General features: G+C 34.9%; 4 protein-coding genes and 1 long non-coding RNA gene across 11 annotated transcripts; 4 read left to right on the forward strand and 1 right to left on the reverse strand.

Annotated features, from left to right (window-relative positions):
• Positions 1–74: 74 nt before the first annotated feature.
• On the forward strand, positions 75–4394 carry LOC100872703 (OTU domain-containing protein 7B). Of its 6 annotated transcripts, none has more exons than XM_086906631.1 (8): positions 75–169; positions 1507–1747; positions 1839–2254; positions 2332–2703; positions 2793–3106; positions 3181–3339; positions 3416–3488; positions 3548–4394. In XM_086906631.1, exons 2-8 carry the CDS (start codon positions 1525–1527, stop codon positions 3647–3649), a joined length of 1659 nt encoding a protein of 552 aa, XP_086762757.1. In that variant the 5' UTR covers positions 75–169; positions 1507–1524; the 3' UTR covers positions 3650–4394. The 6 variants fall into 6 exon arrangements, with proteins under 6 accessions (XP_086762757.1, XP_086762756.1, XP_086762754.1 ...); XM_086906630.1 differs by having other exon boundaries at positions 114–169; positions 1488–1747; XM_086906628.1 differs by lacking the exon at positions 75–169 and adding an exon at positions 962–1101 and having other exon boundaries at positions 1488–1747.
• Positions 4395–6290: 1896 nt separating this feature from the next.
• Positions 6291–9192, forward strand: JTBR (jumping translocation breakpoint protein JTBR). Its single transcript, XM_003696832.3, has 3 exons — positions 6291–6687; positions 6802–7035; positions 7143–9192. Exons 1-3 carry the CDS (start codon positions 6632–6634, stop codon positions 7303–7305), a joined length of 453 nt encoding a protein of 150 aa, XP_003696880.2. The 5' UTR covers positions 6291–6631; the 3' UTR covers positions 7306–9192.
• On the forward strand, positions 7372–9192 carry Gstcd (glutathione S-transferase, C-terminal domain containing). Its single transcript, XM_086906632.1, has one exon. It carries the CDS (start codon positions 7372–7374, stop codon positions 9064–9066), a length of 1695 nt encoding a protein of 564 aa, XP_086762758.1. The 3' UTR covers positions 9067–9192.
• A 129-nt stretch (positions 9193–9321) lies between these two features.
• LOC100863150 (ubiquitin-conjugating enzyme E2 R2) lies at positions 9322–23325 on the reverse strand. The gene is made up of 5 exons (XM_086906633.1): positions 22783–23325; positions 17940–18026; positions 12142–12239; positions 11678–11812; positions 9322–11432 (listed from the first exon to the last, which is right to left on the reverse strand). Exons 1-5 carry the CDS (start codon positions 22954–22956, stop codon positions 11207–11209), a joined length of 720 nt encoding a protein of 239 aa, XP_086762759.1. The 5' UTR covers positions 22957–23325; the 3' UTR covers positions 9322–11206.
• LOC105736436 (uncharacterized) lies at positions 21118–22732 on the forward strand. Of its 2 annotated transcripts, none has more exons than XR_001112624.3 (2): positions 21118–21780; positions 22174–22732. It is a non-coding gene; the product is annotated as an uncharacterized LOC105736436 (long non-coding RNA). The 2 variants fall into 2 exon arrangements; XR_015291694.1 differs by having other exon boundaries at positions 21145–21775.
• Positions 23326–23374: the final 49 nt, after the last annotated feature.

Genomic DNA, 23374 nt, shown 5'->3' on the forward strand with positions numbered 1-23374 from the left:
TTTCCAACAAAATTGACCAATCTTTTTGAGATTTAAAACAGATACGAGTACAGAATACGCACACTTGTGCTCCCCTACTATATCGGCATGGTCGCGTCTTACGTTTTAAGCGAGGTAGACGAACTACTACACCATCGGGAAACGATAACCTGTGGCGCTACGTTTGCACGTAAGTTAGTAAATCAACTTAAGGCGGTTTATTCAGTTTATTTCGTTGTTCTATAAGTTTTCAAATAAAACACAATCAATAAAAAAACTTATTATAAATTTTTCAATAAAACACAATCAATGAAAAATTGTCTATTGTTAAGAATGTATACATGATTGCTTTGTAAGTATGAAAGTCAACATAACCCATTTCAAACTATCAGAAAAATAAAAATATTTATTTTTGTAATATATCATATTCATGATAATGAATTAAAATATATAATATATTTCTTAACATAACGAAATTAAAGAATAATTTTATATCGATCAAATTAAAAGAAAATGATAAAGACCAATAATTGATTCAAATAATGTTTCCCACTCGATTATTCTATAAACGTGATGTATTTAAATGCACATAGGTAGGTGGTACATATGATGCGCAATGCATATTTTCAAGGTTAAATGCATTTCTAAGTAGCGGCACAATCTTATAGGATAAATGGTAGCGCGTAGATGATTTTTTTTTTACATTTCAAAATTAATTGCATTATCGCGATCGGACGAACCTGCTCACCGGATGGGTGGGAACATTACTGCGTAAATAACAACAGTATACCACTCATAAGCTAGACATGTGACTGGTTTAAAATTTCACAGTGACTTCCGTGCGCAACAATAATAATTCGCTTCTCACTCTTTTACCAGATAGTTTCGAGGTTTCGTGCTTTAGGTTATGTTGTGTGTATACCACCATTAGTGCAAACAGATTCTTAATCGTTTTCTTACATTGCGGATGGCCTTCTTAAGACTGGATTTAGTATAAATATCGTGATACGAAATATGAAAAACTATACGAAGGGTTTATATATTGTAAAACAATTAGAATACTATTTAACTGCGATACTATATCGCACTGTTTCACTTCACTAATTCGATATATAGGCCAAGGTTTGCACTTTTTAAATAATCATATCCGACATAGATACATATACATACAAACTCTGAATATATGTATCATCGTCATGTACGTGTATTTATTTTCGATATTTCGTAATTCTAAAGATTAAAAAATACTTTTTTATCATTTGCAAATTTTCCTTTTATTTATATTTATATAATTAAATTTATTATGTATTCAATAATTCTATGTTATTTTTTTATTAAATTATTAATGTCACCTTGTTCTATTTTTACATATTAGTATATAGATATATATTGTGTTTAATTTTTGTATTTTTTTTTATAATTTTTAATTATAGATTACATAATAATTAATATATAATTTTTATATTATATTTACACCAGTGTTGTAATTGTAATATCATAAATTTTAGATGAACTACTACTTTGTAGGTGCAATAAAACAGTGTAATGAACGTAGGATTATCCACGTATGATGGTTTGGAGAAAGAGACAAATTCTAATAATGCATTGGAAAGTGAAGGAGGAACTACAAAGAAGTTGGCTAGAGGTATATCTCGAGCAACTGAAAATGCAGCTATTGTCTCTCATGCTCGTTCACAGTTAGCTACTATAGGATCTTTAGATACTCCAGAGTTCACATTCTCATTACCTGATCTAACTCTATATCCAGGTAATTTATGCTCTATGCTCTATTCAACACGATAATTACAATTATTTTCTTTATTATACTTTATTAATTGGATATAATATATTATACTTAGATTCATTTCGCCAATTCTTGGAAAAAGATTTGATAGAAGGTGGATGTTTAACTTCTTTAGAAGCTGCTGGTCGTTTAAATTGGTGGTGTGGGGGTAAAAATGAAACTAACAGAGTTTTATGGCCTTTGGCAACATCAGGAGATGGCAATTGTCTTCTACATGCAGCTTCTCTTGGCATGTGGGGCTTTCATGATAGGCTTCTTACACTAAGAGAAGCATTGCATAATACTTTAGCCAAAGGAGAATATAGACATGCTTTATTTAGAAGATGGAAATGGCGTCAAATAGGCTTAAATGCAGCTTCAGGATTGTCTTATACAGAAACGGAATGGTTAACAGAATGGCAAACTATTGTAGATATGGCTTCTCCTATTTTTAGAAATCAAACTGCTACTTCTTATCAAAGTCTTGAAGAAGTATATAAAATTTTTTGCATTTTTTTCTTAAATAAGTAAAATTTTCATCAAATGTTTATAATGTTAAAACTTTATAGGTACATGTATTAACTTTGGCTCATGCTTTAAAAAGACCTATAATAGTTATAGCAGAAACTATGTTAAAAGATGCAGAAGGTGTAGCTTTAGCTCCAATTCCATTTGGTGGAGTGTATCTACCATTAGAAGTATCTCCATCACGTTGTCACAGAACCCCATTGCTTTTAGCATACCATTCAGCTCATTTTTCTCCTCTTGTTACTGTGGACGGAGCGAGCGATTTCGGAGATGCTTCTAATGAAGGTGTTAGCATACCTCTTATAGATCCAGATACAGGGCAATTATTACCAGTTTTATTCGCGGTAGATCCAGGACCTGATTGGGATTGGGAAGAAGGTTTTCAAGATTTATTAACTTGTCAACAAGATACGGTAATTAATTCTCAGCAATATAATACACAAACATAAATTATAGATATATTACAAGACATAAAATATAATTTCATAATATTGGTATTTAGATGGAAATTTTGTTGCGGCAATATTTAGATTGTGAATATCAAAATTTTACGTCGGAAGAAATCGAAAGATTGTCCGATACTGACGGTTCATTATCTAAAACAGCGAAACAATTGCTTGGTGTTGCCAAACAATTTGGATCAATTGGAAAATCTGTTAGTAAAAAATTGTGGTCTATGACAAAGAGACCAAAGAATTTGCCAACAACAGCAGGTGGACTTTGTACAGAAGGTTTATTATGTGTAAAAATTAGAAGTAGACGTCATCAGTATGTGGATCAGATGCTTCAAAATTATCTTCAATGTGCACATGCAAGGTATAATAATTTTATATATATATCATTTATGATTGTAAAAGATGATTTTTTTTTTTTTTCATTATATAATATAGATACTTGCAAGATCATAAAATTGACGAAACTGGTAGCGAAATGAATTATGGTGCAGGCAAATCCAAATTTTATGCTGTCAGCGATCGAGACAGTCATGCAAGCGTTAGTAAATTGTTACCGACCAATCCAAATAAAGATCGTACGCTTTATCTTTCAAGGTATTTTCTACATAATATAGTTAAGAAGAATTATCATATTAACTCTATTATAATAAAAATAAAATATTTTTTACAGATCTACTTTTTATAATGATCAACCATCATCTTATAAACCGGGGCCAGAGCTATGGAATAGCAATAATAGTTTGGTATGCTTTTAAATATTCATTATATTTATGGAATTTAAATAATTTGAGATTTTTCTTAGGCTATTGTTAAAGAATGTCGAAATGAAGATTGCCAATTTTTCGGTTCAGCGGAAAATGATTACTATTGTTCACAATGTTGGGCAAATAGACGTTATCGTTGAGAAATTAATTTCAACGATATATGACAATAATAACTGTTTAATATTGTTCAAATTAAATGAAGTATAATCAGATTTAATCATAACATTAATCATTTTAAAGTGTTGCTTGAAAAAAATAATCATCTCACGAAATCTTTCTTCTATCTGCTATGTCATTCATTTCATTTCATTTTTTTCTTTTAAAGCGTTTGTGCATGATCTAACATTATTAGTATCATTCAAATTTTTCAATTATATATATATTTTTTCTTTTTATTTATTTAATATTTATCTCACTAAAAAGCATATCAAATGTACAGGGTTTATCTCGCTTTTGAACATATATGAACAATAAAAAACATTATTCATACATAGCTTATAAGTCTGAATCTTTCTAAACCAAAAAAAATTATATTTTCAAGTAACAATACATCTGTATTTCCATGACAAGCAAATTTCTGATTTTTGCACGTGCCTTCTTGCATAATACAAAAATTATACAAACATGATGCTAATACTCGATTTTTAATATTGCGATAAGAAGCTGTTTTCTGTCGTAAATATCTGTGCTTCTAATATACTTGTGCTTTGTACAACTTAACTCGCGCTTCGCTCGCTCATTGATTTTATAAGTGAGATTATCTAAAAAAAGCGCAGTTTTTGATATGATAAACTATATCAAGTCGTTCAGTGTATTCAATTTTATTGCCTATTAGGCAATTTATTATGTTAAAATTGTGTGAAAATAAAACATATTTTTATATTTTGTGTTGTCTTTTTAATTTTTATGACTATGAAATGATTATGAAATTTTTTAATTTCTTAAATATCATACTATGGATTGTTTTTTATTTATATATTACAATATTATATAATAATTAATAATTGATAAAAAATTATATTATTACCATTATATAAATTAGTCTATAGATAAGTGGTCGCGTTAATAATTTTTTTTTTTAAATATTTGTTTCAAATACATATTAAATATACTGTTTTATTTTTTATTAATATTTTAGGATTTTCAGATTTTTCTACATGGTAGTTTCATGATAGCTTTCATGATAAATTTCCAATGGCATAGCAGCATCAATGATAACAATCTTATTATGACTTTGGTATAATACTTTTTTATAGAAAATATCAAGATTCGTATAATTTCATTAAAAAAAATAAAATTAAATCTCGCAAAATCATTTATAAATTTTCTTTATGTATTTATCTATTATCTAAAAATTATTAATATAATAATATTACAATAATCCCTTAAAACTTTCATCTGAAACATTTCTTAATAATACAAAAAACAAATGAACTATTCCATAAAATTATGTGAAATATCTCATACATTTTTATAAATCCTTAGTTCTTTATAGTTTCTTAATTTTTTAGAATTAAAATGTCAAAAAATGATTAATTCTTGATATATATGGAGAAGAATTAAAAGAAAGATAAAAAATATAAAGTAAAATATAAAGTATAAATATGTTAAATTGCAGAATTATATTATCTTAATATAAAAATATAAAAATTTAAATAAAAATTTATGGAAATTTGGAATTCTTGAAAAAATTTCGTGCATCATCTTTTGTTCAATTATATTTTCCTAAAATTTAAATAAAACATTTTTTCAAAATTTACAAAATTTCAATTTTGTATCAGGAGAATATAATTTCGATGAAATAACACATCAAATTTTTTCGAATCAAAAATTTTTAGCCAAATTTTCGACTTAGTATCAGAAAAATATAATTAAATTGACATGCGAAATTTTTTATGAAATTTTGTAAATTTATCTTTGAAATACTTATTTTTTTTACATATTTATTTATATTTATAATTGCATTTTTTTGGATTTTTAATTCTAGAGATTTTATATTTGTAATTTATTTAATTCTAGAGATTCTTTTCTTTTGTATATTTATTTCTTTACTTTGATACATTGATAAGAACTATCTTTTATTATTTTATTATCTTTTTACTTTACTACTAATGTTAATATATAAAATATAATATGCCATTCTATTCTAAGTTTACTTTTTATACACTTACTTTTTTAAAATATTAAAAGCTGCAAAAATATAAAAAGATATAAATATATCTATAACATAGAGATGATACGATATATAAAATGTATGTATATTACATATAACATTTAAGTAATAGTGCCATCTCTTTGAAAAATATTTAAATTTGTTCCATTCTATTATCGATAACAAGATTATTATAATTTCTGAGTAATAATGCATTTTTTAGAAAATATTAAAACTTTTATTATTAATAAACTATATGTAAGATATTTCAATGTTTTTTAAAGAGATAACGCCAAAAATTTGTAAGAAATTTACTATCAATAGTATGAGCATTTTTCAAAAAAATAGCGTAGAAACAGAAAAAAAAATAATTTTTATAAAAATACATTAAACATATTTTTTATTTATCATAAATTATTATTATATTTAAAAAAAAATTTTTTTTTTAAATTAAAAATAAAAATTGGATTTTATATTACTAGAATCTACGGTATTTGAATTTTAGAACTATTAGGATACATAATTAATTATTAGATTACATTATGCTCTATTTGTTTTCTTAGATATTTAGATTTACATATTTGTTTTTTCTGAACTTTATTAATACAATCTATTTTATATCTAATCTATGGTTTTAGAAAAAAAAATGAATAATGCTTAAGAGAAAATGTATATAACACCTGTCAAAATAGCATTAAACTCAGAAAATTAATACAAATAGAATTATCATGAGATTATTATATAATATTCAATTTGCCACCTTATGGGAAATATGTATATACAATAATCCATTAAACACGTGTTACTTGTATACGTAGTATACTTCATATGTAGTAAGAACAGTACGGTTTTGCAAATAGTTTCAACTGTGTTTGTGAAGATTTTATCGTGTTGAAACTTTTATTCACTTTCTACATGAATCACGTAAGCTGACGAAAAAGAAGAAATCCATGAAACAGTATACATCGAAATGATTGAATTATGTACAAAAAAACGAATGTTAATTGGTATAACATTATTAGGAGGGTTAGTTTTATCTTATATTTTGTTTATACATTGCAGTTACTATAAATATTAACACGTGTCTCTTAATATATATATATAGCTTCTTTTATATATATATTTATTAATTTTTCTTAGATTAACAATATTGGTATTAATTGTTGAAAGTCATTGGACTGATAATTCTAATAAACTTTATTTGGAAAATTTTGAAAATAATACCAGATGTGTTTCCGGAGATGAATATGAAATAACATCAGAATGTCATCCATGTTCTGCTTTTGAAATAGCAAGTAAAAGTATCGATGTATGCATTCATGCCAGATACAAGGAAGTTTTAAAATGTAAAAGTGGAGAAGCTATAACAAGAAGGTAAATAATTTTATCCAATTTTATTTTATATTATATTATAAAATAAAAATATACAAAGAATAAAAACAATTTTATAATAAAAAATAAATATAATATATATAATTCAGTTGTGACAGGGTAGCTTGGTTAGAAGAAAGAGCATTTTGGAAGTTTGAAACATTTATGTTTCTTTTGGCATTAACTTCCTGTATTAGTGTTTATTGGAGAGAAAATGTGCTGAGACAAAGGATAATAAGAAAAGTGGCCAGACAACTAAGAGCTAGTGTATAACTAGCATTTAATAAGCCTTTTCTATTTTTTTTATTCATGTTATGAACTTTGGGATAATTCAAAAAAATGAATGAAGCTTATTTGGAAATATATTCTTTGAAAGAATTATGTCTAGCCCCTATAGAAACAATAATAACATTGTTTACTGTAAAATATTGTGAATCTAAAATTAGTATTAAGCTTGTACCAAGTAAACAAAAACTTCTTGAACGAGCATACACTATAGATATTTCCACTTTTGTATATGAAATAATAGACTTAAATAAAATTCCATATCCTGCAATTTCATGTGAATTGCCAATTATCGTTATAAATAAAGCTAGTTGCATCGCAGGTCTTTGCGCGATATTGCGACAAATAATTAAGGATGTCGCGGCAGAATACCCAACACATTATTGTCGGAAATTGTTAGGATTCAAAGATTCTTGTCTAACCGCTTGTTCAGAAGCAAGTGTTTGGACGAAATTTTGCGAAGTAGATTTAATTCTAACTGTAAAATTTTTACATACGGATGATGCAGTGCAAAACAAATTGCCTTCCAGTATGGCAAGATTTGAACGACATTTGTCGCAACCAGTTAGATTACATAATCTGTACAAATATATTATGTCTAAAAAATATTCAGATGAAAATATAATTTCGCAAAACGGAACATTAGAACATACATATGCCGAAGGTTCATACATGACTTTGGCAGATATAATTATATTTGTGTGTACTCATATTTTATTAACTGTATTTTCGAGTGAAACAGTAATGAAATTACTTCCATTGACTGATAAATGGTATAAAAGAATGCTTAAAAATCAAATTATATTCAATTGTCTTGAATGTTTGCCATTATTAAAAGATCAAGATATAACTAAATTCAATTATACACTTCCTGATGTAGCAAATGAAAGTCTGCATCAAAGATATAAACCAAAAAATCGAATTTATACGAAGCAGGAAGATGTGGAGCATTCGTTGCAATTATTCAAAACTTTAAACATACAAACTAAATTCGATTTGGAACCATTTGGTGCGGAATTAGATCTTGATTGGTCTTTAGTTCCATATGATGCTACCCCAGAAGGTGGTTCTTTGCCACCTTCGCGTTTAGAAAAGAAGCACGAACAATTACAAAATATGTGTAAGCCGGTTATAAAATTGGCAAAAAAAGGAGATATAATTGTAGATTTTTGTTCTGGTAGTGGTCATTTAGGTATCTTAGTTGCGCATCTTTTGCCATATTGTACCATAATATTATTAGAAAATAAAGAGAAATCTTTGAATAGAGCTAAAGAAAGAGTGAATAAATTAAAATTAACAAATATAAAATTTTATCAATGTAATTTAGACTATTTTAAAGGTCATTTCGACATTGGTATGTCATTACATGCATGTGGAGTTGCAACTGATTTAGTCATAAAACAATGCATCAAAGAAAAAGCTATCTTCGTATGTTGTCCTTGCTGTTATGGATCATTGCATAACTGTGATCATTTGAAATATCCAAGGAGTAATATTTTTAGGGATGAAATAGATAAGGAAAGTTATATAATTCTTAGTCACGCTGCTGATCAAACTCACGATGAAAAAAATATCAAAACAAATCAGGGATACGAATGTATGACTATTATCGATACCGATAGGAAACTGCAGGCTGAACAATGTGGTTATAGAGTGTATCTTTCTAAATTCATACCGAACACATGTACACCAAAAAATCATATATTAGTAGGTATTCCTAAAAAAGAAAATGTTGAATCTGCAAGTTAATTGTGTGTTACATATTTACAATTTATATATTTATAATAACTTTGAATACGATTCGATTTGAAATTATTCTTGTTATTAAGATGAACGATTTTCAATAAAGACACGTTTACTTACCTAAAAAATAAAGTGTTTTTTATCAGTCTATCAATATTATAAATATATTAATTTAATCATTATATAGGTACGAAAATACGAAAAATTAAAGTAATATTTAACTTAAACTATGAACAAATGTATGTAATATTGTTGCGCTAGTTTTATTAAATTGTACGAAGAGATTTTATTGGTATGTACAAAAAAAGGAGAAAAGAATTATGTAGTATACAAATTATTAGTGTTATGTCAGTGTCTTACACAGTTTTATCTATTATTAAGTAACTAGGGACAACATGAAATGAAAAAAAAGTTTTACAGTATGTCAAGGAACTAGGGAATATTTATCTTTTGCTATACTACTACAAGCGCTGAATATATGTTTCCTTTAGACAATATTGAAATTTAAATATTCTTTTGCTTTTATTTTATCGTTTAACATTTTTCAACACTTAATTTTGGTCTTTTAATAAAATGGCTAATGGAGAACGAAGATAGAAGTACCATTTACACATTTCATGTCTTTAAGATTGAGTTTCATGTACTATTTACAATTTCAGTCGTACGAGCACAGATACACTACCACAGAGTAGGTTAGCTGTATCTGGTATTCCTTTCACTTAAGTAGTAAGCTTATGTTTAATCAATTTCACCTACAAAGCTTCGTCCCCGTGTGAAAGATAATACTTAACATCAAGAGATCTTAATAATTGTTATAAGCTAAACTAACTTTGTGGATGTAGCGCAATGCACGTAGAAGTTAATAAACGTACATCAGTATTTTTCTCAAGAAATTTAGTAATGTTAACGAAACAAATCATTGAAACTTAAAATGTATCGATCATAGGAAAAAATTATACTATAAATGTTTTAAACATGAATATAATAATGAATAAACAAGCTGTCTAAAGACCTGCTCTAAATTGTTGAACTAATTCGTAAAATACAATCCTCGTAGCTTCATAATAAAGAAGTATTTACTTAAGAGTAATATTTAAACTTATGCATATAAATCTGCATGTATAGAAAAAGAAAAATGAAATCAATTATTCGGTTATGCGGTTTCAATCAGGAAAAACATTCGAACATCATACTTGTCTTAAATAAAATTTATGACTACGAAGAATGTTTAACAGGTCTTTTTTGGCAGTTTGTTTTTTTTCTCACACATTCGAATTTCTTTTCCAACTTTTAGCTTGTAACATAAATAATCATACGAAACACAGAGAAATTTCATTTTATTTAACGTAAATTTTACCGAAGATTTGAAATGCAGGATCAATTGATATACCCATTGATAATTTCAAATACGATACACGGATAAAGAAGACTTGAGCCAGCCCAATCATTGTACTTTTCATTGTGATTAATTTTATCGAACGCTGATCACCATAAGGTAAATCAATTGGTCCTTTTACTTTTTATCTAGTTAAAAGATCGACGTGCCAACCACAACACAACAAGCACAGTGCTTCTAACAAGTACTCATTTTCATACCGTATATTGCTTAAGTTAAAGAGCTTGTAAACACGGCATTCTCAACAATTTAACATATCTTAAAATTAGAAACACAGAATTTTGGTTTTATTCACCGAGATTAATTTCTTAAAATTTTTTTTAATTTCTTGAATCTTTTTCGAATTCGTTTTCGATTACAATGAAATCTCATTTCATTCTTTTCGCGCGTTGCAATAATTTCCAATTAGAATTTTTAAATAATAAAATCAAAATTAAACTATTTCTCATTCCATATTTAATCTCGAATGATTATAAAAAAGAATAGTGATAAATGATTAACCAAATTTAACGTTGATTCTGCTTAAAACATCTGCGACAACGAGTTATGCAATAATCAACGTTATTTTAAACTCTACTTAAACATTTAAACGACGAATAATTTCTTTTTTTTGAACGTGTACTTGAATTTTAGGTCTGGCACGTCTGAAAAGAGAGAGCGTCCGGTTTAGAAGCCCGTTAATTTATTAATCTATACAGAACTGATAATAATTAGCGTTTTCGAGTTTATTTAATTATTTCAGAAAATGGATCACGATTCTCCATTGCCACTGTCGTCACCGTCTTCGTAATCGCTGGCGCTCATTTGTTCGTCATCATCGTCGTCATCCAGTTCGTACTCGTCATCATAGAAATCCGTCATGTCTAACTGTTGCTCGGCCGGCCTCGCATGAGTTTTAATGCAATAATCTTCCAACGTTACCGGCACGACGATCCCCTCTTTCTCAGCTTCCATCTTCGCTGCTTGTGCCTGTTTTCTGTAATCAACAAATCACACTTTTCTTGCACTTGTCCGATTTTCATATATTTTCTCAAAAAAACACAAATTACTAATTAATTAATTTTATCATAATAAATTTATATTACACGATCGTAATAATCAAATAATATCTATTATTATCGAAAAATTATGTTATTTAAAGGAGGAGGAAAAAAAATGTTACGTAGAAGATAAATGAAAAAAAAAAAAAAAAAAATGCGGAATAAATCAATATTATTGTACCTTATGATATTTTCATACTCTTTGTCTTTACCCTTGGAGTCGCGCCAGCGCCTATACATTACGGAGGCATCCACGTTGGCAGGGCTGTATGTATTCGGTTCGTTCAGTAACGATATCACGGACAACAGGATCGTCCTATTCCAAAATCACAATTCGTTTATCATTTTTTGTGAATCAATGTTTTACAATGGCAAGCATTAAAATTACCTATAGTGAAAGTACCAGTTTTCAATATTTAATATTATGCAAAATACAAAATACTATGCATTATTAAAAAGTCCTTAGAGATGATACAAGAAGAATAAGTTTCTTGATGCATTGTCACGCGATCTGCTGTGATCTGATATTTTCGTGACTGCCACATCCATTTCTAAAGGATTTCTTTCGAATAACGCAATAATAGATATTTAAAAAATATTTGTTCTAATGCTGTGCAATGCTATATATTCTAATGTAATGCTCACCTAACATTTTGTGTCGGATTCCACCTTTCGCATGGCAGTTCACCACTCTGTGGATCATCCACTGGTGGATGCAGAATCGATATACATAGATCTCCATTCTAGGCAACATAAATTTTAACGATTAATTTTAATATTTAATCGTTTTTCAATAACTAGTTGTTCGAGGAAAAAGATGGGGGGTTCGATGCACAAAGATTTTTTAAACGAATTCCAAAAGCAACTTTGATCGATTTTGACAAGAGAATTATTTGATATATGGAGGAGAGGGAGCGAGTTGCACGTTAATCGTCCCTGAAGAAGCATCGCTGGAAACAAGCGATCCCCGACTGAGTCGAAGGACAAAACTCGCAACTTCTTTCGCAGAGTTGAAAATCCTTGTCCAGTCCCCTTTACGCGCCATATTCGGAGCCCAAGTCACGAACATACGTATACGTTTGCTGCTTGAGATGCACGGGGACGACATGCAACGTCTCTGAAAATTTCTTTTCGTTTTCCTTTTCTCCTCGATCGCGTGAGAAGGCAAAAGCAAAGCAAAGAATCAACCGAAACCGGGATTCGCCATTCCACGTAACCGATTCTCCGATCGATCGTGTTTCAACATGGCCGATTCGTTTCGTTTTGAAATTTTCACGCGGGAAAAACGATCGAATCGAAAATGATTTTCGAAGCGAAGATTTCATGGAAATCGTGACGCGAACCGCGTAACGCTTCTCGCGGAAAGCGCGCAACGTTGAATGTAAATCTCGTGACGCAAGGAAATGTTTGCTCTCGGAAGTTGAGCAACTCGGCCACGCTTGTCGTTCTTTGTCGATCGAGGCAGTTTCACAGGAGGAGGAGAAGGGAAGGAGGGAGGGAGAGACAGTATAATCGGATACGAACAAGATTTGTGCGATGCACAGGGTAATTTATCCGTTAATGAAAAGCGCATAATGGAAGCGCGGAAACGCGACAGTTAATTAGATTTAATCGACAGGTTATGGATAAGCGTAACAATGGGTGAAACTACGTGGCGGTGGCCATTGAAAGGAAGCGGTGTGCACAGTTTCTCGTCCGTCACAACCGTTACTAGCAGCCGGCAACTTCCGTATCCAGCCGGTCGAAACATCTACTAATCTACTTGGTAATCTCGATTAGCATTTACACGGGCGACTTCTAGCGCCGTATGTCTTCGTGTAACGTTCGTCCCGGTTCACTGAAGCGTTTAAACCCGATCGATCGTTATAAGAAACGGCTACATAAAAGCCAACTCGTGCCGCTCGCGCGGCTCTCTTCGCTATTAAAACGCGTCTCGCGCGTAATAATTCGCAAAATAATTTTCAGACTTTCGATGGATCGAGTCGGAATCGTCGGCTCGTCGCTTTTCTCGGAAAGAAAAACCGTTTGTTCGCAAATAAACTTTCACCGTCGTTTGTTTTCCGCGCGAGCGAAACCATCGTTTACTTTGCGAATCAGCAGCGAGTTACGAAGAACAGGATTTTGCGATTTCGCGAGGCAACAACCGACTTTTCCTTTTCGCTCTCGCCGCGTGAAAAATACAAGATGGAAAGAAAAATTTGAGATATATCGCGAAGGAATGGGCGGAGTTTATTAACGCGCGATAGAGTTTTACAAGCGCGAAATAGTAGAAGTGGGTCGCTCGGAAATTCGAGCTTGCGAAATCTTCCGTTTCGGTGGTTAAAGTCGCGCGCTGCCGAATCGACGCGTCGCGATGATAAAGAGCTGAATGTGTACATTTCTTTTCCTACTTTCTATCTCGACTCGAGGCACAACTGGGAGTCGGGAGCGGGGTAAGAAGATAGATATATATATATATGCTCGTGTGGTAAGCACACTCTTTGTGGACAAAAGCATGGCATACCGCAGTGCCGTTGGCTAGTGGCCAGCGGTAGAAAGAGAGAAGAACAGTTCTCAATCCGCTTCGATTCCCGAAAATTCGCGGCCACTGTTGCGTACCGAGAAAATACTTCTCGGTATCGTATGCGCAGCTGGTAAGGTGATCCGAATCGATCTATCAACCCGACACTCGTGAACTTCGATTCTGACCAACGAGATTGGAAATCTAGATGGTATTCCGTCTGGATAGAGAAAGAACGAATTTTTTTCTTTTTTTTCTTTTTTTTTCTGGGAACGAAACTCGATATTCGATCGTGAAATAAATTTTCTTGCGACACGAATTCAACACAGATTCGTGAGACCGATGAAACATAGGAGAATTGAATTGGAAAGGAAAATAGAGCGAATATGCGGAGACGAATACAGTTGATTTTCAACGTTGTGCAACAGGTCGTGCGCGATTTCTTGCCGGATATAACGGACGACAAACTTTTATCTTTGAACCGACTTCTGCTCGACAGATTGGTGGTACATGACGCTTATACGAGGCGAAAATAAGTCTGGGCTTTGATGAGCGACGTTCGAAAATACCTGATATAATTATACAACGCGAATTTCGATATAATAAACGCGGACATCTCTTTTCCTCCTTCCTCTTTTCCTCAACTCCCCCTCCCATTCGCATGCTAACCAAAATATCAACGCAATTTGTATCGACAAATATTCATTGATCAATGGTTATTTTTTACTCGCGATTCGTAACGTACAACTGTAACGAATCGAGCGAATCGTTTCTAAGATAAGATTAATTTTGATCGAGAACGAAAATTCGCGTTATTACGACGTTTTCCACGATTATTAGCTTAGCCTTACTTCGTCGTAGATGTCGTTAACGTCATTCGTGCGAGCGAAACACCGAAAGAGTAAATTTTTAAAATTAGCGACGTTGGCAAAAGAAAGAAAAAGAGGGAGAGAAACGAAGAGTGTATCTTCGAACGAGGCGAGCACCTTGCCGAGCATTGGTCAGCCTCGAAAATAGACCCCCTCGATCAGAAACTATCCTGAGACCTGTACACGAGATATATAGCTTAGTTTCTTCTAGGATTCTCGTAAATCCGGGAGAAAATTATACTCGGCCCCTAGTTCCCTATTTTAAATTTTTGATCGCAAAAATACGACTCGATCGTTGCCAATATCTAGCCTGTGTTGCGACAAAACGTAATAAACGTGATACGTGATCTTCTTGATCAAATTGGTAAACGAAATAACCAACGTTGGATTTAACCTGAAACGCGATTCGTACAACCGAATTATTTTTGACGAGGTGACTGAACCACTTTCACGCCTCCAATGGCCGGTGAATCATAGCGAGAGACGTGTGTGGATGCGGAGGAGAAACTCTCCTCTGACCGATCCAAACAGGAAGCCTCGCAGACGATCAACGCTTCTAAATATCTTGACAAAACGGCGTGGGCGCGCGTTCCCATTTACTTACTTCGCGCTTTCGAAATATACTCTTCCAATTTTCTATTAACGTCCATTTATTCCTCGAAACGATTTCTACCTATCCCCGATTCAATTTCATCGCGAACACTATTTTTCAAAATCAAAGAATACCGGCACGTTTGTTCCCTTAACAGGTAGTAGCTTTCGTCCTATGCGAGAAAATCCTGTCCCTGTTTAGAAGAATAGAAGATCGAGGTCCTAAGCGCGACTTTATCCGAGGAACGTTTCCACCTTACGACCTTAGCGTAGCTCGTAAACGGCAGCACCCATACACGCGTAATTCGTGTCGATACACCGCCATCGGACACAGTCGAGCGGGCTTGCGACACACGTATACGCGCACCACTCGCACACGATGCTCGGGCACAAAGGCAGGCCAACGGCAGATAGAGGGCTCGCGCGTGAACCTCTCTCTATGCTCGTGCACGTACAGCCGGTCAGACGTTTTACGGTTCGTCGAATCTTGAGGCGACGACCTCTCCGCCGAGGGCAAACGAGCCTATGGATTTTGTAATGATTCTACCTCGACCAAAGAACCGCGGCGTATCTCGAGGAAGAACTCGAGGAAGAGCGGGCGTTGTATCAACCGGCGTTTCGAGCGTTCTCGAAATTCGCATCGTGAAACATGGATAAGTTCGAAGAGAGCGCATGCTCGATCAGAGATCGCTAGGGAAGTTTTCTTTGCGTCTCGTCGAGTATAAAGGAGGGCGAGAAAAGGAAAAGAGACTCGTATCTCTCGTTCGTTTTGTCAAGGGGATTATTATCAAGCGCTTACGCCCGTTAGGTCATTACCCAAGTTTCGACCGTATTTCAACCGTTTCGCTCGATAAAACATTGTCGCGGAGACAAGAATGGGGAATTATCGCGCGAAAACGAAGGCAACTCGAGCGGGTTCGTTCGAAGATATACGATAACGTGACGTTAGTATGCGCATCGAAAGAGCTTGGAATAACTGTCGAGCATAAGTTTCGATCCCCTTTGCCACTTATTTGCCACGATTCCCTCCTCGTTTCTCGAAAGGAATATGGTATTACCATAGAGATTCCAGCGACGAAGCAGCAACTTGTCATTCGACGAACGGAGTTTCGCAGGGAACAATAGAGTATTTCGTCGTTGCCGTCCTCGTCGTTGCCGGGAGGGAGGGAAAAATTCAAGCGGGAGAGCTATTATTGTCCGCCAGTGTCTCATGTTTACAACGCGTCGTAAGATCCCCCGCGGAGCAAGAAATCTCTCACGCACGTGACTCACGTGGCGAGACGGTCGCGGACAAAGAGGCTCGGTAGAAAGTCATTCCATCGTCATTGAACGCTACGTCGTTGGGGCTACGTGAAATTTTCGAGTCCCGGATCTCGAATCGCCCCACGTACGTAATTCTACAAATTTTCCATCGAGGACGGCCTATCCTCTATTGAAGAGACAAAAGTCCGACGCGTATTTAAAAAACATCGAGCTACGTGCAGATATATATATGCTTCGATTGACCGATAATCGTGGAACACCGATTACAGAGTTCATCGAGGTGACAATGAAATCCCCCTATTATCTATGCATTATATATTCGTTAAACAAATTATACTTATATTGTTGCTGCTCTTTGAGAAAAACAAAAAAAAAAAAAAAAAAAAGAAAGAAAGAAAGACAAACTCGAGACGACGGTAGGTGCATTGGCCTCTGTGCACAGAAGGACGTAACGTATGAAAAGTATTCATTGCACGGAAAATAGCGTACGCGAGGCCCGGCTATATGTATATTCGCACGATGTAACGGGAACGAAAATTTTCATCGGGAAGAAGTAACGATACCGTTTATTTTACCATCTTCCTTTTCCTTATTTCCCTCCCCCCGTTATTTATCCATCAAAGATCGATCGATTTACGAGACGAAATGATATCGGGCGGCTTTCATCTTCACGCTTACTCATTTCCAAGAATAAAACAGAAGGCTGCGTCTCTACGCCCGTATCGGGATCCTTCTCGTAATAATCCCACTCGCTGCTACGTCCATCGGCCATTGTATAATTAATGCACGTTGCTCGACGCATGAAATTTCCGTGCGTTTATTCCCGTTAGCCGCGGCTTGTTCGCCTAGGCTCATCCCTTCCAACAAGTGACTGGACAAGGATATCCAACGAGCTTTGGACGGTCGTTGACTCTTTGCTAGCCGCTTAAGGGTCATACGTAGAACTCGCGAGAGACGCGATTCCAAGTCGAACAAACTTCGAGGAAACGATTGCAAATATAAATTCGATACGAAACGATCTATAGATTTCGCCTTCTTTTAAAATTATTATCCATGCATGTTTATTATAGGTCGACGATTCTTTAGCAATTCTGTTTGTCGCCGATTTCACTGAATCCTTTGAAAGGGAGGATTATAGCTCGAGGCTTGAGAGATGAAGGGGAAAAAAGGAAATCGAAGGAAGAGGGAAGAAAAGGGATAATTCCTTTTAATTTACTCACCTCGTACACGTTCGGATGCCAAACTTTCGTCATAAACCGGATGCTGGGTGGGCTGTAGGGATAATCCGGCGGGAATTTCATGTGTGCCTGGAACAGAAAGAAAACAGGGGCGCGGGACGCGCGCGGTAAGAAAGATGCATTGGAATGGATCGATCGATAATCGTTTATGCAAATTATCAAAGGCGGTCCCTCCGTTCGGCTGGCTCCGGAAATTATTTACAAGTCATTTACGAATTGCTCGCCGCGTCTGGAAAAAGTTGATGAACGATGGTAGGCAAAAAACAGCCCGATCACGCGAGGGATGAATTTGTCCGGAAAAACAGCCTTTATTCGAAATTCGAAAGAATTCACTCGCATTCACCGTTATCTTAACGATCAATAAACAATTCCCCGAAAAGGCAACAAAAATCCGTGGCATAAAGGATGGGTCGATAATGGGCGCTTAATGAATAGGCAAGCTTTGTTTCAACAGAATCGGAATAACGGTATCGGACAAATTGACGATCACCTCTCCCCCCCTTCTCCTTCTGTATCGCGATGAAAAGCGTCCGGGAGAGCGAAGGGACGTGCGTTCCTGTTTCACGCAGAGAAATGAATCCGTTTCACGCACCAGGATGACGGCACAAGGGCCAACCCGTTGTTGGCAGACTTTCTCGTCGATGGTTTCGCCGACGGACGCTATATTGATCGCAACCTGGTCATGGCCCAAATATCCACGCTCGTCGTCCTCCGGGATAGAAGACCGTCCTACTAGAATCAACTTACTTTCCATCCTCCTGCTTCCGCTCGTGTTTCTCTTCCGTCGGACATATTCTTACCGCGAACCGAATTAATATTGATCGATATCGAAGTTGAATCGACCAGTCGTTCCTCTCCTTCGTCTGTTTTTTCCGATTCATCGTGTATCAACCTTTTCATGACACGAACGGGAGATAAAGCCTTTGACAATTACATTAATCATTCGGGGGGGGCAGCTCGTCGTTCGAAGGAGCGGACGATTTCGAACGCGACACGGGAAAATCGATCGCGCCGGTTATCAGTCGGTAATCTCGCATGACATCGGCGAAAGGTATTCGCGGAATCGAGGACGAGATCGATTATTTATGCAATTACACGGCCTTACGTTTCCTGAAACGAATACGAAAAACAAAGTAACGCGCGCGCGATAAATATCGGACAAAAATCGAGATTTGTATCGCTCGCATCACGTTACGGAACGATGGAGAAACTGACGATACTGGTTAAGGAAAAATATAGTAACTTCGCTCGAATACGTTGTGTGACGGAACGAATAAGCGTCCGATTCTTGAATAATGCAGTGCTGTTAACACGTGATAGAAATACATATTACCTTGATAATAACATGATGAAAAAAAAAAAATATTGCATGTAGCGTTTAATGATCAGGAAGCGAAAAATTAGTTTTACCGGAAAAATTATATTATATTATAAAATATTAAAGTCACGGTAATATTCGAGAGAGAGAGAGAGAGAGAGAGAGAGAGAGAGAGAGAGAGAAAGGTAAACTTCGAGTGTTCGATTTAAATGGGATTCAAAAATTCATTATAATTCAAATCGAGATGGTGAGAACGAGAAAGAACGTTTAAACGGAAGAATTAACGAGAGAGGAATATGGTCGCGATATATTCAAAAGGTCGTTTACTCGTTGATTTTTCGTCCTTCGATTCGACTGCACTGCGTGACCTATAAATTTTCTCGACCTATTTCGACCATAAGCATTTGACGGTCACCCCTTAGATGGCACTGCGAGACACGGCCATCGTTCTACGTAAACTTCGCGCCGATTCAGGGAGGATCAAGGACTGACCTAAATCGGAAAGGCAGCGGGTATCATCTCTTTTTCTCCTTCCAAAACACGTTTGGTCGAACAAGGTCGTTTAATGTCACAACCGAAACCCATAACGTAATTACTACATGAGAATTTTTGTTTATGCTTAGCTGAGAGAGATCGTTACTGGCACGTAATAGTTCCGTATTCTTTCGATCCATCGAACTATTACTTGTCACCGTGCCAAATGTGCAATAACTTTTTAACTGACTACCGGACGGACGACGCGTATCGCACGTGTCGCACAGTTTGAGAAGAGGAAACGCGTGGTAACAGGAGACGCGGTGTAAGTAACATTTCGAAATTCTTGGTCGATAAACGTAAAGCCTCGTTGCCAAACGAAAGAAAAAGCAAAACGAAAACCAGGTATTCGAATATGATGTGTTAAAAGTGTTTACAACGCAAGTGTTGTTGTATGTAAACGGTAAATCGAATCGAAGAGACGTGATCTTCGATATAAATACACGTCACATCGATAACAATAAGAATAATAATACGGATAATTGAGTACGATTTCAATAAAAAAATTTCAATTTTCGAAACGTTCGTCATTCCTATTTCGAAATTTTGTGTTATCCGTCGTTGAAATACAGTACGAATAGAATAGTAACATGGTAGTTGTCTCCCATCTTTAGATGCCCGAAATAAACTCTTTTTACTATCTTGTGGTTGATTCTCGACTCTTCGAGTTGATTAGTCATCGAGACTTCGCTCGGTTTTTTTTCTTTCACTTTTTCTCCCTAGGCAACGAGGAGATTATACTTTCACTTGAAAATGCTCCGTTAATGACTTTCGTCATTGCGATCAACAATAACAGCGATATATAGCGGCGGTTCGATTTATGGATAAATTAAAAAACAATTCGAGAAGATCGAGCGAAAGGTATATACACGAGATGATGCGAGAGATTTAACGGTTTGACGGTGAAACGAGAATTGCATATTGATTCGGATAGTAACAGTTGCACAGAGAAGGCATTATATACATTACGGTCAAGTCCGGGCTCGTGCGATGCCCATCTCTCCTCGTCGTGGCGAGGTGAAAGGATTAAATGGGCCAAAATCAGAAGAAAGGAAGGAAGGGATCCTCGATTGTAGAAAATGACACGGGCGACACACAGATATACGTATATAGCGAGGAGGAGACCCATTTATCGGCGTCCGTAGCCGTAGCTGACCTGTTTGCGCGACACGCCGCTTTTCCCTGGAGAGAAAAATCCGGCCTGTTCATCTGAGGCGGAATGGGACTGGGTGAAAGTCGTTCAGGTGATTCGAGGGATGCCGGCCAAAGATAGACACGAGACAATGCTCGATGGCGTTTTATGTAACATGGCAACACACGCTACTCCTCGACTTCATTGGGTCGATCGTAAACCCCTGAGAAAGAAATATACGGTTCGTGATAAACCGTAAGTTATAATTTCCGTTCGGAAAATGATAATATGGAAAGCGTGCGTGATGATAAAATTTAACTCGTGGAACGATGAAATATTAGATTTCATTGATTAAGAGGAATTGCGAGAAAATTAAAATTGCGTCGAAGCGGTCTTGCAATCGAGTAAAATGTTGAGTCAGAAGACAACTGTCAATTTAAATGATCGGCAAGATTTTTGTAGTGGACAGCGAGAAATGTCGATTAACAATACTATGTGTGTCGCATTATCGCGATAACCACCTAGCAACAAAGAACACACCGTATTACCATGATAATAATATGTGACGACATTGTTTACAATCGAATCGCATTACGATTACAAAGCGTGAGTTAGAATCTCGTGGAACAGGATTCGAGACACCCACGTAGATGCTGATCACGTGTACGGAACGATACGATTCGCAAATAACGGTGTTGTGCTCGTTGCGACCAGTTATATTGCTGTGGGAAGATAGGTAACGTTCGCGTTACGTGAATAAGTGTTCGTAAATTCATAACGAAGCAGAGAGTGGTTTAGAAAGCGGACACGGATTGTACAAAAAACCATATAACTGTACGGTAACGGCAGAATTCATTTTCTATTTGCTAAAAGTAGATTGAAAATATATAACGATATCGTAGCTACTACTGTTATTTAAAAAAATTTAAAAAAGAGATCAAACAATTTCTTTTTTTATTTGAAACTCTCTAAATATCATTGCTCGTGTATTATACTTTTTTTTAAATATGGTCATGCGATTGTATTAATTATATGTATCGCATGATATATCGAGAACCACAGGATTGGAAAATATTTGTATTTAATAAGAACAATTGCGATATTGCGTCTCGAGATGTATTATCGATTGTGGGATACACGTGTAAAAATCCGATAAGAAAAGCTCTATAAGAAGGGCAAATCAACGTGGAACGCAATCGATCCGACTGCATTGAGTAATCTTTAATTTTCAGATTGCTCAATGTTGGTTGAAAGTCGCTGCTTGACTTATACGTGAAAACATTCATTCGCAACGAGCTAGGAAAGACGAACAAATTTACGGCAATAACCATTGCAACGCCTGCTATTAGAGAAATCAAAGGATTAATCGCGACGAACTCATCATCCGCGTTGCTGCTTTTTTGGTCAAGGTAATCGTAATGCTTCGCGTGTTATCATGTAAATTTAACTTACTACTACTAATGAATGGTTAAGTTTATGTTATTGTTAAGATTGGCGGGAAAGAAGTTATGGTAAAAATATACCATTCTTAAGCAAACAAAAATCATTAAAAGAAAAAAAAAATTAATAACGAAGTAGTCATAAATTTAACAAAACAATGTGTATATAATTGAAAATTTTTAATCGTATTTAATAATTGGAATAAAACAAGCTTCTTCGATGAAAAAAAAAAAAAAATTGAACCTTTTGAATGCAAAAGCAAAAACATAACCAACAAAATGAAAAGTATGTATCTGTACTGTAATGTTTACATAGAAAAAAGATAAAAATAAAAGAATTTTTTAACTTGGCCGACTTTACGCTTTAAACGAACAAAAGCTAATAATAATTATAATAATTACCTTGAAGTATCCTCCTTGGTAAAGAGTATCCGGGGGCCCGAAGATAGCCACTTCCCACTCAAACATGTTGTCCTCGTTAACGAGTTTCACGCGGAATCCCTCGACAGGTTCCTCTTGAAGACTTTTATATTCAAGGGCAAGTGCCCTCAGAGCGCTACTCGTTGTTTGTGCCATATTTTTTTTCTGGAAGTAGAGTTGCAGTCTGTTCCAGGAAGCGGAACGTCCCAAACCTCCTGAAGTGGTAGCACAGAACACTACAGTCGGACGGACGCCTTTGCGAACACTACTCCTTCTCGTGAGAATCAATTTCCAACGGGTTTTCCAGACAATTTACGGTCTTTACTATAATTTTCTTAGCCGTTTCTCAACGTGTCGTGATTTTTCACTCGCGGCAGGACGTTTTCTATGATGATAGTACGATTCTGCACATCAAATAAACAAAGAAATATGATCAGACTAACAAACTGCGAAGTGCCCCTCCAGTCAACAATATACTATTCCCGATACATGCACCTCTAACAAAACAGCTGACGTACCTTCTGCGTCAGCGTTGCTTCTCGCGCATGCGCACTACAATATTCCCTATTTGCTA

Source organism: Apis florea, unplaced genomic scaffold, assembly GCF_048593485.1.
Source record: "Apis florea isolate Af1SG1 unplaced genomic scaffold, ASM4859348v1 contig_2495_pilon, whole genome shotgun sequence".
Lineage (NCBI taxonomy): Eukaryota > Metazoa > Arthropoda > Insecta > Hymenoptera > Apidae > Apis > Apis florea.

Excerpts from the sequence above, each read along its gene's own strand:
- JTBR (XM_003696832.3), top strand. The coding sequence starts at position 6,632 with ATGATTGAATTATGTACAAAAAAACGAATGTTAATTGGTATAACATTA. Across the intron at positions 6,688-6,801 it reads GGTATAACATTATTAGGAGG|ATTAACAATATTGGTATTAA; the intron begins GTTAGTTTTATC and ends AATTTTTCTTAG. Across the intron at positions 7,036-7,142 it reads GGAGAAGCTATAACAAGAAG|TTGTGACAGGGTAGCTTGGT; the intron begins GTAAATAATTTT and ends TATATAATTCAG.
- LOC100863150 (XM_086906633.1), bottom strand. The coding sequence starts at position 22,956 with ATGGCACAAACAACGAGTAGCGCTCTGAGGGCACTTGCCCTTGAATAT. Across the intron at positions 18,027-22,782 it reads ACCAAGGAGGATACTTCAAG|GCACACATGAAATTCCCGCC; the intron begins GTAATTATTATA and ends TTTCTGTTCCAG. Across the intron at positions 12,240-17,939 it reads GGCATCCGAACGTGTACGAG|AATGGAGATCTATGTATATC; the intron begins GTGAGTAAATTA and ends TATGTTGCCTAG.
- LOC100872703 (XM_086906631.1), top strand. The coding sequence starts at position 1,525 with ATGAACGTAGGATTATCCACGTATGATGGTTTGGAGAAAGAGACAAAT. Across the intron at positions 1,748-1,838 it reads TGATCTAACTCTATATCCAG|ATTCATTTCGCCAATTCTTG; the intron begins GTAATTTATGCT and ends TATTATACTTAG. Across the intron at positions 3,340-3,415 it reads CGTACGCTTTATCTTTCAAG|ATCTACTTTTTATAATGATC; the intron begins GTATTTTCTACA and ends TATTTTTTACAG.
- Gstcd (XM_086906632.1), top strand. The coding sequence starts at position 7,372 with ATGAATGAAGCTTATTTGGAAATATATTCTTTGAAAGAATTATGTCTA.